At 38.5% G+C, this 16,604-nt stretch overlaps 1 protein-coding gene across 1 annotated transcript in view; it reads right to left on the minus strand.

Annotated features, from left to right (window-relative positions):
• The window catches only part of NSUN3 (NOP2/Sun RNA methyltransferase 3), a 59,766-nt gene extending 43,465 nt beyond the window's left edge, over nucleotides 1–16,301 (minus strand). Inside the window, exons 1-3 of the mRNA XM_047100324.1 lie at nucleotides 16,207–16,301; nucleotides 15,326–15,435; nucleotides 3,586–3,929 (exon numbers count right to left, since the gene is read on the minus strand). Coding sequence (XP_046956280.1) covers nucleotides 3,586–3,929; nucleotides 15,326–15,435; nucleotides 16,207–16,218 — 466 coding nt within the window. The 5' untranslated portion in view covers nucleotides 16,219–16,301. The remainder of the gene's footprint in view (nucleotides 1–3,585; nucleotides 3,930–15,325; nucleotides 15,436–16,206) is intronic.
• Between the last annotated feature and the right edge of the window lie 303 nt (nucleotides 16,302–16,604).

Raw genomic sequence — 16,604 nt, forward strand, 5'->3', positions numbered from 1 at the left:
ACCAGAGATAGTCACACTGTGTTCCTCAGAGCCCTAGGATTTCATAAACGTATTTATACAGAAATTTTGATTTATGCAATGTGATTAACACAGTCCTTGGCACATACTAGGTATTCCAAAATGTTTTTATTACTAACAAAATAAATAAAAAGTGCACCTAATGCAGGGAGTTCTGGAAGGCTTTCTAAGAAAGTTGATTCCTGAGTGAAAATCTGATGAAAAAGCAAGCAGGGCAAGAGGTAGAGAAAAGTGATATCTGTAGGGTGTGTGAAAGGCCTGGAGGCCTAAAAGGAAGCAGGAAGCAGAATAAAAGCAATTCAGTAAAGAAAGGAGTCTTTCTCATCTTTTCTACCACCAAAGGCTAACTTAGATGGCAAAGGTATTACTGACAGCAAAGAGAATTCCATGGAAGGATAGAGCCCTCAGCCAGAAAGTTGATGAAGCCACTCTACCAAGCTAGGTCATTCTTAGTATGTTAATGCCTTCCTATTTAGAGTAGAATTCTTTGCTCTTTTTCTACCAAGACCAGGACATAACAAAGGCTGTGTTGACAAAAACAAAAACAACAACAAAAAAACAATGGCACAATCCATCACTGTGCTAACATGTGGGTGCAGCTGGACCAAAAGAGAAGTACACTAATTTCCTTAATCATCCTAAAATATGAGCTTTTTAATCATTCAAAGCTGTGAGCCTCTTGGCCCAGAATAAAGGCCAGTGCTGATCTAAAGAAATTCATTGTATAAATGCACATTTAGTTGCAGCCATCATTATAGGTTTTGCTTTTAAAAGCTTATTTTAGCATTGCTTCTGCATTCCAAATTCAAGCACTGTAGCTAACCTAATTTGGGCTTTGAGCATCAGCATGAAGACATCTGTACTTCTTACTAAACCATTATCATTAGTCCTACTTAGATGAAAAGCTACTTTACTTGGAACACTGCCTGTAGTTCATTGCCCTTGATGTAAGAACAGGAAGATTCCTCTCCACTTCAAACTCCTAGAATATCAGTTTGCATTCAGATTCCTAATCAAATCACCTTCCCTATCATAAGTATGTAAAATATTTATAGCCTACCTACTAATGAGGATAATTTAGGATTAAAATGCTCTCTTCAAAACGGTACCCAAATTCGACATTTCTCTTCCATTTTTTTTTACAATACTAAAAATTCTGTATTCAAAACTGATGTAACAGCCAAAATAAGAATACTGTCAAAAGAACACAAAAAGAGTGAAAATAAAAATATTCCTTATAACACATGATTCCATAAACCTTCAGGTCATTATTATATTTGTTATAAAAATAATAAAATAACCTTACAAAATGATCTCTTTGGTTGTGATTTCTTACATTAAAAAATATAGCAAGCTTCAATAATGGAGGTTTAACCACAATTCGAAAACACACAGCATGTTTTCTCCTAAATACATATTCGTACCAATGACTAGTACAACTGGATTCACAATTCTCATAAAAGTTTTTGAAATCTATTTCAACAGGGAGTGCCCTCAAAGGAAGATATAAATTAAAAAAAAAAATAAGGAAGATATAAATTAGTCTTCAAACTGGGATATGTATGCCCTAGGGATATATAACAACTTTCTAAGGGATAAGGAAGCTTGGATATTTTTAAAGGAAATCGATTTTCAGGGGCGCTCGGGAGGCTCGGTCTGTTAAGCAGTTAAGCGTCTGACTCTTGATTTCAGCTCAGGTCATGATCTCACAATTTTGAGGTTGAACCCTGCCTCAGGCTCTGTGCTGACAGTGTGTGGAGCCCGCTTAGCATTCTCTCTCCCTTTCTCTGCCCACCCACCCCCCTAACTAGTGCACTCGATCTCTCTCTCAAAATAAAAAAAAATAAACATAGAAGAAGAAGAAGGAGGAGGAGGAGGAGGAGGAGGAGGAGAACAGGGAAGAGGGAAGAAGGAAAAAAGGAAGAAGGAAGAAGAAGAAGAATCAATTTCAGATCATCAACTTCCTAAAGCAGAACACCAGGGCATCTCTTTTCACAACGACCCTTCACCAACCTCATAACTGAGGAGCATGCTTCCCACCCATCCAGAATCTTATTACTGCAAATTGTGCCAGGGTGTAAAAACTTCCAAAGCACCAAAGGCAGTTAAACACATGGGTACCCTGGCTGAGAAAGTAAATGAGTTAAACAACTAGGCGATGTAGCCTTTTGTAATTGAGATGGTTTGTAATCCTTTGCCTTCAACAATATCAAAAGCAGACCAGAGTGCTCCCCTAACAGATCATTAAAATAATGCTTGATTAAAAATATCTGTGTGATCTGGGGTCCTAACTCAAGAGTTTAAAGAGCTTAGTGAAATTACTGTAACACAATTTCCACCATTTCCACCATCTTATCTCTATGAACAAAGGCATTTACATTTATAAAAATAAAAACATCAAACAAAAACCAGACGTAACTGTTGCTAAACCCTGTCTTCTCAAGCTGTAAGTAATATTTATCCAGGGAAATCTGAAATAATTTTTTGAAACAGTCTCACCATCTAATTAAGAATTTTTGATGAATGTTGACTCATTACTTTTAATATTTATAAAAATGTACATTTAAATACATTTCATCATTTTTGTACTCATAATAGTAACAAGTTACTTCCAAAGAACTTTTCAAAATCTTTTAGAACTGCACTGTCTAACACCATCCCCGTTTGCCACATGTGACTATAAGCCCTTAGAAGGTGGCAGCTAGTCCAAACTGAAATGTGCTTTAAAATATCCACTTTAAAGACATTCTAAGAGGGGCGCCTGGGTGGCGCAGTCGGTTAAGCGTCCGACTTCAGCCAGGTCACGATCTCGTGGTCCGGGAGTTCGAGCCCCGTGTCGGGCTCTGTGCTGACTGCTCAGAGCCTGGAGCCTGTTTCCGATTCTGTGTCTCCCTCTCTCTCTGCCCCTCCCCCATTCATGCTCTGTCTCTCTCTGTCCCAAAAATAAATAAACATTGAAAAAAAAAATTAAAAAAAAAAGACATTCTAAGAAAATTAGAATGCAAAATACTTCATTAATAACTTTTATTTTGATTACATGCTGAAATAATATTTTGGATGTACTGGGCTACAATGTACTACTAAAAGTAATCTCAACTGTGTTTTTCTACCTTTTTTAAATGAGTACCTAAAAATATAAAATTTTATGTACACTTCATATTATATTTCTACTGGACAGAACTTATAACCAATGATACAAAAAATGGTTTTAAATATGTATATTTTTGTTGCTTAAAAGTATGACAAGGTATCAATACAAGATTCTTAAGTATGAAAGTAACAATAAAAAATGTTTGTTATTGGCTTATCAGGATTCATGTTATGACAGATTTGTGTTTATGAAATGCTGCAGTTGTGTTCAAAATTATCTGCTAGTATTTAGCTGGAAAAAAAAATGCTATTACACTGATTTCCTCAGCTAAAACTTCCATTCTTCTACATACTGTCCTGATTTTCAGGCTTCCAAAGTCTGCAAACTCAATCTTATATTTCTCCTCATGTACTTTAAGTATTTTGTAATACATGGCTATTTCAGAGTTGTCAATTACTGAAAGAAAAGCACACTACCTGGATAAGCGCACTGCAGCAGAGCTATTGATTTACCTCCAGGAGCTGCACACAGATCCAGAACCTTCTCCCCATCTCTTAACTCCAGAGCCAATACTGGGAGAAGAGAGGCGGCATTCAGGAGATAGTATTTTTTTAGATTTCCAATTTGGTGTCTTTCTGAAGGCATTCTGTCTGGAGTTTTACTAAGGTAACACTTCACTGATTTGGGATAGTAGGGTAAAGATCCTTGAAAGAGTGTGTGATAGCCCTTTAAACGTAAATCTCTTTCCAGTTCAAAAGAATAATTGAATCGGTTAAGAAGGACAGCATATTGCCAGCATGATGGTGTTATTAGTATATCCCTAGAAATAGAAAAAGAAAAACAAATAAACATTAGTATTACACACACCAATATAATTTTGTAAGTAATTGAGTGAATGGGGTCTTAGTCTACACTTACCTGTGTTTTTTTTCAGAGTCAGGGTTATTACCATCGACTTTGCCCTTTTGCCTCAGACCATGATATGGCTCAGTCTACTGGTGTTATGACATCCTGCCTTTATTTAAAACTTTGGCATTTTATTCATCATAGGTTTTCTTTCTTTTGCATCAATTGTGCCCATTAAGGAATCATTTATTTTGATTATTGGGTTTTAGGGGCCCCTTAATATCTGCATCAGAAAGGAATGCCTCCTATGTCTCAGCCTAGTCCCTTCCTGCACAACATCTTTCCAAAAACACGTGTTTTTACATAACTCTGAACACATCAAAATAGATGTCAGTCTATCACTCTGCACAAGGAAGGGTTTTTCATAAAGACAAAATTTAAAACCTGAGACTGCTAATATTGGAAGGAAAAATACTATCATTAAAGAGTGTTTAAAGGAGTGAGTGTTAAAGTCTTCCTCTCATGAAATCAAAGTATGGAAAACTAACTATAGTCAACTCTATCGTAACAGAGTTAATGAGGTGCTCAATGGCTCAGATGATACAAAACCAAGGATGATTTAAAAATCACTTATGGCTTGATAGTGCCACCCACCCCCCCCCCCACACACACACACCTCCACCAGCAGATTTTACCTTCCTAATTTCTTATTCAGTCCAACATCTAGATCTCTTAACAGTCACAAGCTCACATCAACTGACAGATGATACAGCAGGAAATATTTAATTTATTTACAAGCTGACCTTTCTAGCTGAGTTATTTGGGAGCCTCATTAACCATGGTCAATTAAATAAATTCCAGCTGCTACTCACCCTGGAGTTGCCTATGTGAGAAATGGCTGAATTGAAATGTAACACCTGCGACTGGAATTGTGCCATGTGAATTTCAACTGGGGACTAATATGTGAAACTGCTTTCTCCTTCACTGCCTCTTACTATGATGGTGCATCATCATAGGACCCAGTACCTGTTTTAGGAATTCTGGAGGATGACAGCCTCTTTTTTTCTTTTTTTTAACATTTTATTTTTTGAGAGAGAGAGAGAGTGTGTGTGTGTGAGTGGGGAGGTGCAGAGAGAGGGAGACACAGAATCTGAAGCAGGCACCAGGCTCTGAGCTGTCAGCAGAGCCTGACGCGGGGCTCGAACCCACGAACCGCGAGATCATGCCCTGAGCTGAAGTCGGACACTTAACCGACTGAGCCACCCAGGCGCCCAGCCTCTTTTTTTAAGAACATGCTTTGCAAACTTTAGCATGCATCCAGTGTCTATAAAAGACTGCTGAGCCCTACCCAAGGACTTTCTGATTCAGTGGGTCGGAGATGCGACCTGAGAATTTGCATTTCTAGCAAGCTCTCAAGTGAGAATGATGTTGCCAATCTTCGGGGCCATACTTTGGGAACCAATGCATTAAAATGGACCCAAAAGGGAAATCTGTGAACATCACTGCTGTAACTCTTACTTCAGTACATCCTAATCTTACCCTCCAAACTGGATGAAAATCTACTCACAATTTTGAATCACACAGTAACAGAGAAATAATGGTCAGAAACATAATTCATACAGATTGGAGTGGCTTGGCTGACATGTGTCCATCCCTTTAGCTAACAAAGGTAGGTCACTTTCAATTGGTTAATATCTGACAGAGCAAATCTCTATTCTCTTTTTTTTCTTAAGAATTTCCAAAGTGATTTTAGAATGTTAGTTCTTTCAGATGAACTTCAGAAATCAGTGTGTCAGTTAATAATTTATAAAATATCTGCGAACATAGATAGAAACTTTGACTGGGATTATATTAAATGTACTAAATTTGGGAAGAATTAACACCCTTATTGCAGTTAGTCTCCACACTGAACTATATGTTTATGCATTTATTCACATTTTCTTTTAGATCACTTAGTATAAAGGTTATTAATCTTGCATATTTCTTTTCAACCTTATTGTACATAAAAGGACAGTTAGTTTAGGAATGCTAGTTATTTTCATATATTATACAATATGTTAAATCTTGAAGGATAAGGAGGAATTAGTTACAGGACAAAATGAGAAAGAAGTTCAAGGGCAAAGGCTATAGCACATGCACAGGCACATTCCCATTTGGGGAATTAAAAGTAGTCTAGGGGCGCCTGGGTGTATCAGCTGGTTGAGTGTCCAACTTCAGCTCAGGTGGTGATCTCACAGTGTGTAAGTTCGAGGCCCGCATCAGGCTCACTGTTGTCAGCGCAGAATCCGCTTCGGATCCTCTGTCCCTCTCTTTCTCTGCTCCTTCCCCACTCCCACTCTCTCAAAGATGAATAAACATTAAAAAAAAAAAAAACAGTCTAGTGTGGTTTATGGAAGATTATATGGGTCAAGTATAAGATGATAAAGTTTTAAAATTTTATCCTGTATGTGATGGGAAGTTATTGAAGGACTTTGGGAAGACAGCCTCACTGGATTTAAAAACACACACGGCAGGATGAGGCAGGAAATCTTCAGAAATTGTCCTCATTCTTTAACAACTAGATAAAACAAGAACTTGCTTAAACAAATTTTCTTGGGAATGCAAGCTGGTCAGCCACTCTGGAACAGTATGGAGGTTCCTTCTAAAAATAGAACTACCCTACGACCCAGCAACTGCACTACTAGGCATTTATCCAAGGGATACAGGTGTGCTGTTTCGAAGGGACACATATACCCCAATGTTTATAGCATCACTATCAACAATAGCCAAATTATGGAAAGACCCCAAACGTCCATTGATGGATGAATGGATAAAGAAGACATGGTATATATATGTATCTATGTGTGTGTGTGTGTGTGTGTGTATGTATATGTATATATATGTATATATACATGTATATATATATACACACACACACACACAGATACATACATACACATATACATGTGTATATGTATATATACACATATATACATACATACATACATACATACATACATACATAGTGGAGTATTATTCAGCAGTCAAAAAGAATGAAATCTTGCCATTTGCAACTACATGGATGGAACTGAAGGGTATTATGCTAAGTGAAATTAGAGCAAGACAAAAATCATATGACTACTCATATGAGGACTTTAAGAGACAAAACAGATGAACATAATGGAAGGGAAACAAAAATAACATAAAAGCAGGGAGGGGGACAAAACAGAAGAGACTCATAAATATGGAGGACAAACTGAGGGTTACTGGAGGGGTTGCGGGAGGGGCTAAATGGGTAAGGGGCACTAAGGAATCTACTCCTGAAATCATGTATGCTAACTGATTTGGATGCAAATTTAAAAAAAATAAAAAATAAAACAAGTTTAAAAATAAATAAATATTCTGATTCCTCCTAACATATACCCTGCCCTACTGAACTACTTGAAGTTCCTGGAACATGTTGTCTTTAGCCTTTACTGGTCTCAGTATAAACTGCTCCCTCTGCCTAGAATGACCCTTCCTCTGACCTACAATGACCCACCTGTAGCCTGGTTGACTTCCCTACTCTCTACTGAGGGGGGTGGTTTTGGATTTCTCTCCCCAGGGAAGCCTTTCTACCCACAACCCAACTAACCTGCTCCACCTCACCCTGATACTAATAACAAAAATACTGATTATATACTTACAATATGCATTTTGCATGCTTACCCCATGTAACTATCACTACCGTGAAGAGGAGCTATGATACCCATTTTTGAACTTACGTAACTAAAACTTTCAGAAATTCGGCAACTTACCCAAAGCTACATCACTCCTAACCAGAAGTACCTGGTTCAAAAATCTGGCTGACATAGTGTGAGATCTGGTACTGTAGCATTAGTGGCATACCACAGGGAGAGACAGAGAATTTGCACCTAACCCTCACTTAGTGTCAGCGCCCTGGCCTGCCATCACTTCTAACACTGGGGAATAGCCTGACGCACACTGCCCTGAGGACCCGACATGTGACCACTTGATGAACGGGCTACTCAGGCTGGTGCTTCCTAGCCCTGAGAAAACAAAACTGCCTATTAATGTAGATCTCAGCTCCCCCTGCACTCAGCTACCAGTGGTGTTCCTCCCTCCAGCATGGGCATGTGCGTGTGCACACATACACATACGCACGCACACACACACACACACACACACACACACACACACACAAACAATTCTTCAGTGCTTGTGATGGCAGGATGATGCCCCTGAGGCTGGCATGCCAATGGCTACTCAAGTCCAAAGCTCTGACTGGATGGGCAAGTAACCTGTCAGACAGTGGATGGGGTGTAATTAGAGGACTCAAGAAGACATTCTCCACTCTCAAGATTCATGAGGAGTCTGAAGCTGTTCCACTTACTGGTCTTCAATGACAGAAATTCAAGTACATCAGCAGCCAGATGAACTGGGACCCACAAGATGAGTGACCTGCAAATGTTTTGCTAGTACCTCCAACTGACACCATTTTGAAAAAAACTATGTACCCTCTGGCACATTTTAAGTTGACATCAAAATCTTCACCATATGTTTAAGAATGTAATTTCCAGCATACTATAAAAATTGACATTTTAAAATATAAATTATACCACTTTTTAAAATGTATCCAATGGAACCTAAATACCAGAGTGATTTTGAAACCCATCATTGTCCATTTAAAAATTCATGGACTGACTCTTCTTAAACAGGTGAAAATTTTACAGCTCTTTTTTCTATTTACATTCTATTTCCCCATATCACTTTATCCTAATACATTTTCGTGCTTGAAATCTTTTATTGCCTTATTGTACTTCTCTGCTACACACACACACACACACACACACACACACACACACAAAGTCTATATATACTAAATTTGTTTTCCTTGTGGCCTAAATCTCTGTTAAAATGGAAACTTGTTAGAGCTGTCATTACAAAATTGATGAAAATAACCTATTACTGATTTGATAATAATTAAACATAAAAAGAAAAGGTGAGGGGTGCCTGGGTGGCTCAGTTGGTTAAGCATCCAACTCTGGATCTCGATTCAGATCATAGTCTCACGGTTTATGAGCCCTGCATAGGGCTCTGGCACTGACAGCATGGGGCCTGCTTGGAATTCTCTCTTCCTCTTTCTCTGATGCTACCCCACTCATGCTCTCTCTAAATAAATAAACTTAAAAAAAAAATTTAAAGAAAGGAAAAGTGATAGGAAATGGATCTCAATGAAATGAGCTTCACCTGCCCCCATACATCCAGAGATGAATATTACCTAGTGCTATACTGAGTCAGGGTTCAAATCAATTTTATTCCTATTTTGTGTTCACAAAGGTTGATAAAAAAACTTCACTTACATAAATGGGTGGGAATTTAATGTTTTCCTATAGCAGTATCTCCCCTTTTGACTTGTATTTCTTCCTGAGTAATTTTCCCAAATTATTTAATGACCTATCTTCAAAAATACTTTAAATGATCGTTAATTGACAACTGAATTGGAGCTCCTTACTTTTGTTAAAAGCAAACCTTGGAAACCACATGACCTGTCAAAGATTTGTTAGTCATTAGTCATTTACTTTCTAAACCCTTACAATGACATTCCAACAGCCTCTGGCATATGGAGGTGTTGACACCCTGGAAAAATGCAATGTGCAAGAGTCAGGAAGGTTAAAGTGTGTCTTTTTTTTTGTAAAGTGGGAGAAAGACAGTAACAGAAAGGCAGGTTTTGAAAGGAGAGTAAATACTCTCTTAGGCACATGAGGAAACTGGTTTTCTGAAAGAGCATACATGAAAACTGAGAATCTAGAAGTTGATTGCTGTAACTTGCCTGTGCCCAAATATCCCTTGAAAAATTATATAATGTATTATTTTATAATTATTTGATTTATACATTATTTGATATTATTTTCATTCAATTTTTTTGTGAGTTCTTCTTACTGTTCTATTCTCCACTCTACCTTCCTACCTAATGATGAGGATGAAAAATCATTTTATCTAGGTATTGCTAAGCAAAATTAGTATAACCCTGCCAATTACAAAATCAATTAAATTTTTATGGTTAAAAAAATTAAAATTCCTTTTATGGGGAGGCTGGGTGGCTCAGTCAGTTAAGCACCAGATTCTTGATTTCAGCTCAGGCCATGATCTCATGGTTCCTAGGATGAGCCCCATTCAGGCTCTGACAGTGCAGAGCCTGCTTGGGATTCTCTCTCCTACTCTCTGCCCCTCCCCCCCCCCACCCCACATGCACGGATGCTCTCTCTCAAAATAAAGAAATATTTTTAAACATACAAAAAAAAAAAACCCCTTTTGTTTTATTACTATTGGTATCCACTAGAAGGTGGTCATTCAATCATTTTAAAAGTCTGGTTTAGAAATGAATGAATTCATGGATTCATTTAAGAGCACCTAAGTATGCTTGAGACTTTTATTTTTATTCTTCAGAGATTCTTTAAAAAAATTTTTTTTTTCAACGTTTATTTATTTTTGGGACAGAGCGAGACAGAGCATGAACGGGGGAGGGGCAGAGAGAGAGGGAGACACAGAATCGGAAACAGGCTCCAGGCTCTGAGCCATCAGCCCAGAGCCTGATGCGGGGCTCGAACTCCCGGACCGCGAGATCGTGACCTGGCTGAAGTCGGACGCTTAACCGACTGCGCCACCCAGGCGCCCCTATTCTTCAGAGATTCTAATGATGAACTGACCACCTACTGTTTCTTGCCATTGTTTCCTTAGTATCTCTTATAGAAGGGTAATCTAATTCCATATTTGTTACCTACAGTACCTCAGATAGGAAGTCCTGAGTGAAGGTTTGTGTTTCTGGTAAAGACCAGCAAAAGGATGAAAATGCTGCATATCTACTCCCTTGTATCAGGAGATGTGTGCACATACTCCCAGGGCTGGGACTCCAGACCCTTCACAGCAGCACATGCGGTAGAGGAAAAGGCATGGATTTTTAAATCACAGGCCTGAATTGGCCATTAAAATTGGTACTTTCTAACTTCCGAATTTTAAAGGGGCTAAAAGTTATTACTTCACAGGAATTTGCACAAATTAAAGTTGAATATTTGTGTAAAGCCAACATAAGGAACAAAATAAGAAATACAGACACTAGTTCATTTCTGTTTTCCCCAACCATCCCACTCTATTCCCTTCACAGATTCTGGTAGTGGAATCTGGTTATATAATATCTTTTCCCCCATATGTGAATTATGTGAACTCTGGATTAATGAGAAGAGTGTCTAAATAAAAAAACATATATATTTTACAGACATGCCAGACTTAACTGAGGCTCTTTTGTTTTGCTTTCTACAAAGCACACACAAAATTTCCAAAGTTCATGTAAAGATTTCCAAGTAATCCTCTCCTCATATATATTTGAAGGCAGAATGAATATACATATATATTTCATTCATTCATCCGTATTATATATATATATATACACACATATATACATATATATATATATATATATATATATATATATATATATATATAAAATCCATCTTTGTATCCCAATACTTAGCACAATGCCTGGTTTATTAAACACTAAATTGTGAGTAAGTAGATGAATTGCTCGAGTCTCAAGGTATTGGTTCTTCAAGACCCTCCCTTGTTGGGAGACAACTTAATAAATTATGAGAATACAATCTTGAAAGAATTATAATAGCTCTATCAACAAAATGCAATGGAAACACAAAGGCAGAACTAATTTTGTCAAGGGTATATGAGACAGCCTGATGGAGGACTGGGTAATAACATTAATAGTAATAAAAATAATGCTATCACGTATTGAGGGTTTACAGTTTGTCAAACAATATTCTAAGCACTGTGTATGTATATGAAATCATTTTATCTTCCCAAATAATTATTCGAGATAGATCCTATTTTACACATTAGGATAGTGAGGCAGGGATGTTAAGTAACTTACCTAGGTCATATGCTACAAGATGCAGAGGTAGGATTGAAACCCATACTTTAACCACTGTACAGAGGGGAAAAAGGAGAGTGTCATTCCTTGCAGAGGGAACAGCATATCCGATCCCAAAGGGATGAAGGAGCCTGTCTACCAGGAGAATGTATTTAGTACAAATAGAATGCTGCAGACAGCAGGGGAGCAGAGGAGGCGTGTACTCCAGGGGTGGCCCAATGGCACGTGATGGCAATGAGAAGCAGCACCACACAGAGGGTAAAACTAACTCCCAAGGTTCTTTCAAACGTGAGCTGTGTAGTACTGGGCAAGTTAAGTAACCTCTATCTGTCTCGGCTTTCCTATCTGTAAAATGTCAATAGTAGTAACTACCTCAGAAGGCTGTACAGAGGATTATGTTAGTATTTGAAAAGTGATTAGAATATTGCCTGGACTATCGTGCCATAAAGCAGCTGCTACAACAAGCCAACAGATAAATACTAAAGGTAGGAGACTATGGAAAGAAGCTAATGTAATATGCCAAGTAAGAAATGATGAAGGCCTAACTCAACAGTAATAGAGGGGATAAAAATGAAATCCAAATTAAGAAATTTCTCAGGAAGAAGCAAAAGCTGGGCATTTAAATTTTGATGGAGGCAGGGTAGTGGTGTATGGGAGTACATAGTTTGGGAGCCCCCAAGACCGATTAAAGTCAGTCCAGGTAAGAGACACGTGGTGTAGAGTGCAGGAAAGATCAAAGCGTGAAGGTTTCGGTTGTCCTTTCCAGGGGAATCACAGATGAGGACAACTTTTCCCTGCAACAACATGTGTCAATATGTTGTACTGCCAAGTAGGAAGGCTCACCCGAGACTTGGAGTCTAGATTTTACTGGGGTTCAGTCACACAAACATGATCAATTGGCTAATCGTTAGTCTCCAGCTCCTCTGGAGGTCGCAGGTCAGAGAGTGAGCTGATACCATGGCCCACAGCCGCCACCATAAATCACAGTTAGACTTTCCAGTGTGGCCTAGTCCCCTGGGTATACAAAGACACTCTCAGGCGGGACATTCCATGGGCTTACAGATAACCTCCAAGGAGCTGAGGGCAAATGCCAAACTTACTTTTGATTCAGGTTCATTCTTTATCTTGAAGGTGTGGAGGAGGAGAAGAAACATATTAATGGTGACACCTTCAGTTGAGATAAGATATGCAAGTAGCAAATGACAACACAGATTTGGAAGGGAAAAATAACACGCTTTTGAGATTGCCTAGTATGAAACTAAGTGAAGTCGCCAGAATATACTGAGGACTACGGAACAAAGTTTGTGGAGGACCGCAAAGCTTGAGATGGCAGCATACTGAGGGAAGTTTAAAGTCCTACCATGAATGGGCTTACCTGAAGGGTAACATGTAGGCAACAAACAGAGCAAAACTTGAACACACTGTAAACAACTTTAAAGGATTCTCAAAGGGTGACTTGTTTAAAAAAAAAAAAAAAGCTATTACAAAACAGTAAAATTTAAATAAATATTAAATCTTCCCCACTATCTAAATCTGTTAGATAAGAAAGGAAACAAAAAATGTTGAGTAAATTTCTAGGCAGAGGACAAAAATGCACTCACCTTTCCCTGGAAGTAAACAGACTCTGCAAGCATGATACCATGTCTTCCGAATAAAAGTTAAAGAAACCAAAAATATTTGTTTTTATTTCCCCATGCCATCTTCCATGCTCAGACCATTTTCTAAACTCAGCCTTTATTTTGCCCATGGCAAATTTAGCACATTTATGCAAAACTTAAATTACCATGAAAACCCAATAAAAAGACAGATGAAGCAGAAGGCACAGCTAATTAGATGGATTTGAGGTTCATTGCTCATTTTGTTTAGGGTCAAACAATAATTTATAAATCTGTCTGAGCACATTAAATAGAAAAATAACTCATTACAGGGTAGGAGTAGCCAGACTACTATAGTCTGAAAACAATATACCTTTCAAAATCTTTATTTTTTTTTTAAATCATCCATATATGCCTAATTACACCCCAGGTGTGCAAATAGGGATTAGCAGTGGGAGTTCTTGAACCAGAAAGACTGGACACAAATCCCTGCTCTGGTTTTATCAGGTGAGAAACGGGAAACCCTAGAGCTTTGTTCTAAGGATCACACAGAGTCAATATCATCTGGTACATAATAAACATACAGTAGGTGTGTGGTTATTTGGATATAGTACGTTAAGTAACTTTGCACACCAAAAACATAATGAATTTATTGCACTTTACTCTCGTTCTTTCCTCTTTCTGCTCTGTGCCAGAAGACACCCATTTAAAATCTACTTTTGAAATAAAAACCACAATTATAAACAACTTTTTCATATTCTAGCATTTACAAGTTTCTAAAACAGCGTAATTTGTCCTAAAATGGTCTCAGAACAGCCTCAGACTTTACCATCAGTCACTGTGTAATCTGTTTTAAAAAACGCTTAAAGCTATCGTTTGTAAATGAGAAACTGTTATTGAGTTGATCCAACAAGAGATTAAGACAACAATGCAACCAAATTCCATGGTTTACAGCCACAGAACTTTTTCTTTTCCCTGAGCAAAACGTATTGGGCTTTTGCCCCTGGCTTCAGAACTAGCGGATCTTTTTTCAGGCTAAACTGCCTGGTTCTTTTTGCTGAGGTAACTCCTGTGAAGTCCCAAGGCCTGGCTTGTCCTCAGGCCTTTGCTGGCACCCTCAGGCTCTGTTAAATAAGACAAGGTACTCCTGCCTATTTCTATCAGGATATTTGTGGAATTAGTAATTTATAAACTATGAACACCAGACTGCAAGCAGATTAGACACGGGGACTGTCTTGCACTTTGTACACCACAAAGCACGGGATATACTATATAAGAACTCAATGTAAAGAAGCCATGGAGTAACACTCTGACCAAAGGTAAAACTCACTAAACACACAAATCAAACTTCTATGCATGAAATGTTTGTTTTCTGTAATACATTTAAAGAATCTGTGTGTGTGTGTATGTGTGTGCACGTGTGTTCAAAACATAGCCAGACATGGACACGGGGAAGACATAGGATTATCAAATAAAGTCACTCTAGCTAAGACAGAGCAGTGCTAGCTGTAAATAGGTTGTTTCTTCTGAATTCAGAAACCAGACAAAAGTTTTCAGATTTTTCTGCTACAGAATTAATTTTGTCAAACTGGTGGGCATTCCTGTTTCAAAGATCAAAACAGTTGCTCAAGCAAGGGCATAACAATTTTTTTCTTACTATCACTACAAAGTTTTCTTTCTCCCCTTTCCATTTTCCTATGATTCCATCTATCTCTTCCTAGTTCTTCCCTTCTCTAGCCCCTGTAGGAAAAGGGAAGCCAGGTTTAGATTCTTTCACCCCTTCTCCTCACAGCACCCCAACCCCCACAAAAGGGTTTACTTGTGTTCTATCATAGGCATCAAGAGATATATTACACTAACCTTATTGTATTCCAGGCATCTCCAAGTTCTTTGGAATACTGTTTTTCAAAATGATCCAATACAACTTTGCAAATTTGTTTTGCAAGCTTCCTCTCTGATTTTGTTTTCAGCTATAACAAGAAAACGTTGCTGACACAATCTAATATTACAAATTTATTCAACTTCAAATTAACACAGTTATTTTCTTAAGAACATGTTTTAAAATAATTACTAGTTCTTGCAAGGGAGCAGTACCTCAAATGCAACAAAACTGTATTATGACATTCTATTTATGAAAAAAGAGGGTGTCTTCAAATAATTATTAGTCAAATGGAAAACAAAGGTTAAAGAATTAGTGGCATTAACAGAAGCTGTGTTAAAGGAACAAAATTAACTTAAATAAGCCAATCTAGGTGTTAACATTAGGGGAAATTGGGTGAAAAGCATATCGAAGTCTGTATTATCTTTGCAACTTTTGTAAAAGTGTTCTAAAATAAAAGAGCTTATTTCAGAGGGGGAAAAAAGTCACTCGATTCCTGTGGAAACTTCCTTGCAATTGGATTTCAGTTACTCATCCAAACTTAATCGAGGGCTTGGTACGTAACATCGTTCTAAGCTCCCAGGACAGAACAGTGATAGTCTCAGTCCTTGAGGAGCTTGCATTGTGTTCAAAGCTGAGGGGTGTAGGTCATAAACTTTGAAGACTAGATTGCAGACAAGTTACTTGGGGTGCAGGGGAGTCTTGGGAGAAAACGACTGAGAACGCTCACGAGAAGGCATCAGAGCATTCAGCATTATTCTAGGGCTTTGGACAGTGAAGCCAGAGAAACCAACAGCTCGCGAAGTTCCCCCATCCCGACCCCCACCCTCGCCGAGGCGCCCAGCTGGGTCCCAGCCCTCACCCGGGTCAACATTATCCCGCTGGGAGATGCCAAACAAGAGGTCTAACCATCCAGCATCCAAAACCTCCAGGAAACCAAAAGCACAGCCTCACGCGCGAGCTTGACCCGCATTCCCTTCCAACCCTCACTTTTCCGGTTCAACTTCCCGCGAGATACTGCTTTGCCAGCGTTATAGAAATCTCGCCAAAAAGATCCCGCGAGAGGCACGCGTGAAGTTCCTTCCTCGGGAGGCAGGTAGAGGCGTTACTTACTCCCAGGGGCGTGGCTAGATCCTGGGGCGGAGCCTTGAGAGGCCAGAGCTTCAAGTTGAACCTTTCACATTAAACGGATTGCTGTGTGCTTGCCGCTCAGTTAAAAAAAAAAAAAAAAAAAAAAAAAAAAAAAAAAAGACGAAAGAA

This window comes from Lynx rufus, unplaced genomic scaffold (genome assembly GCF_022079265.1).
Source record: "Lynx rufus isolate CCGP_SWC_20201006 ecotype Redwood Valley unplaced genomic scaffold, mLynRuf1.p SCAF_5, whole genome shotgun sequence".
Lineage (NCBI taxonomy): Eukaryota > Metazoa > Chordata > Mammalia > Carnivora > Felidae > Lynx > Lynx rufus.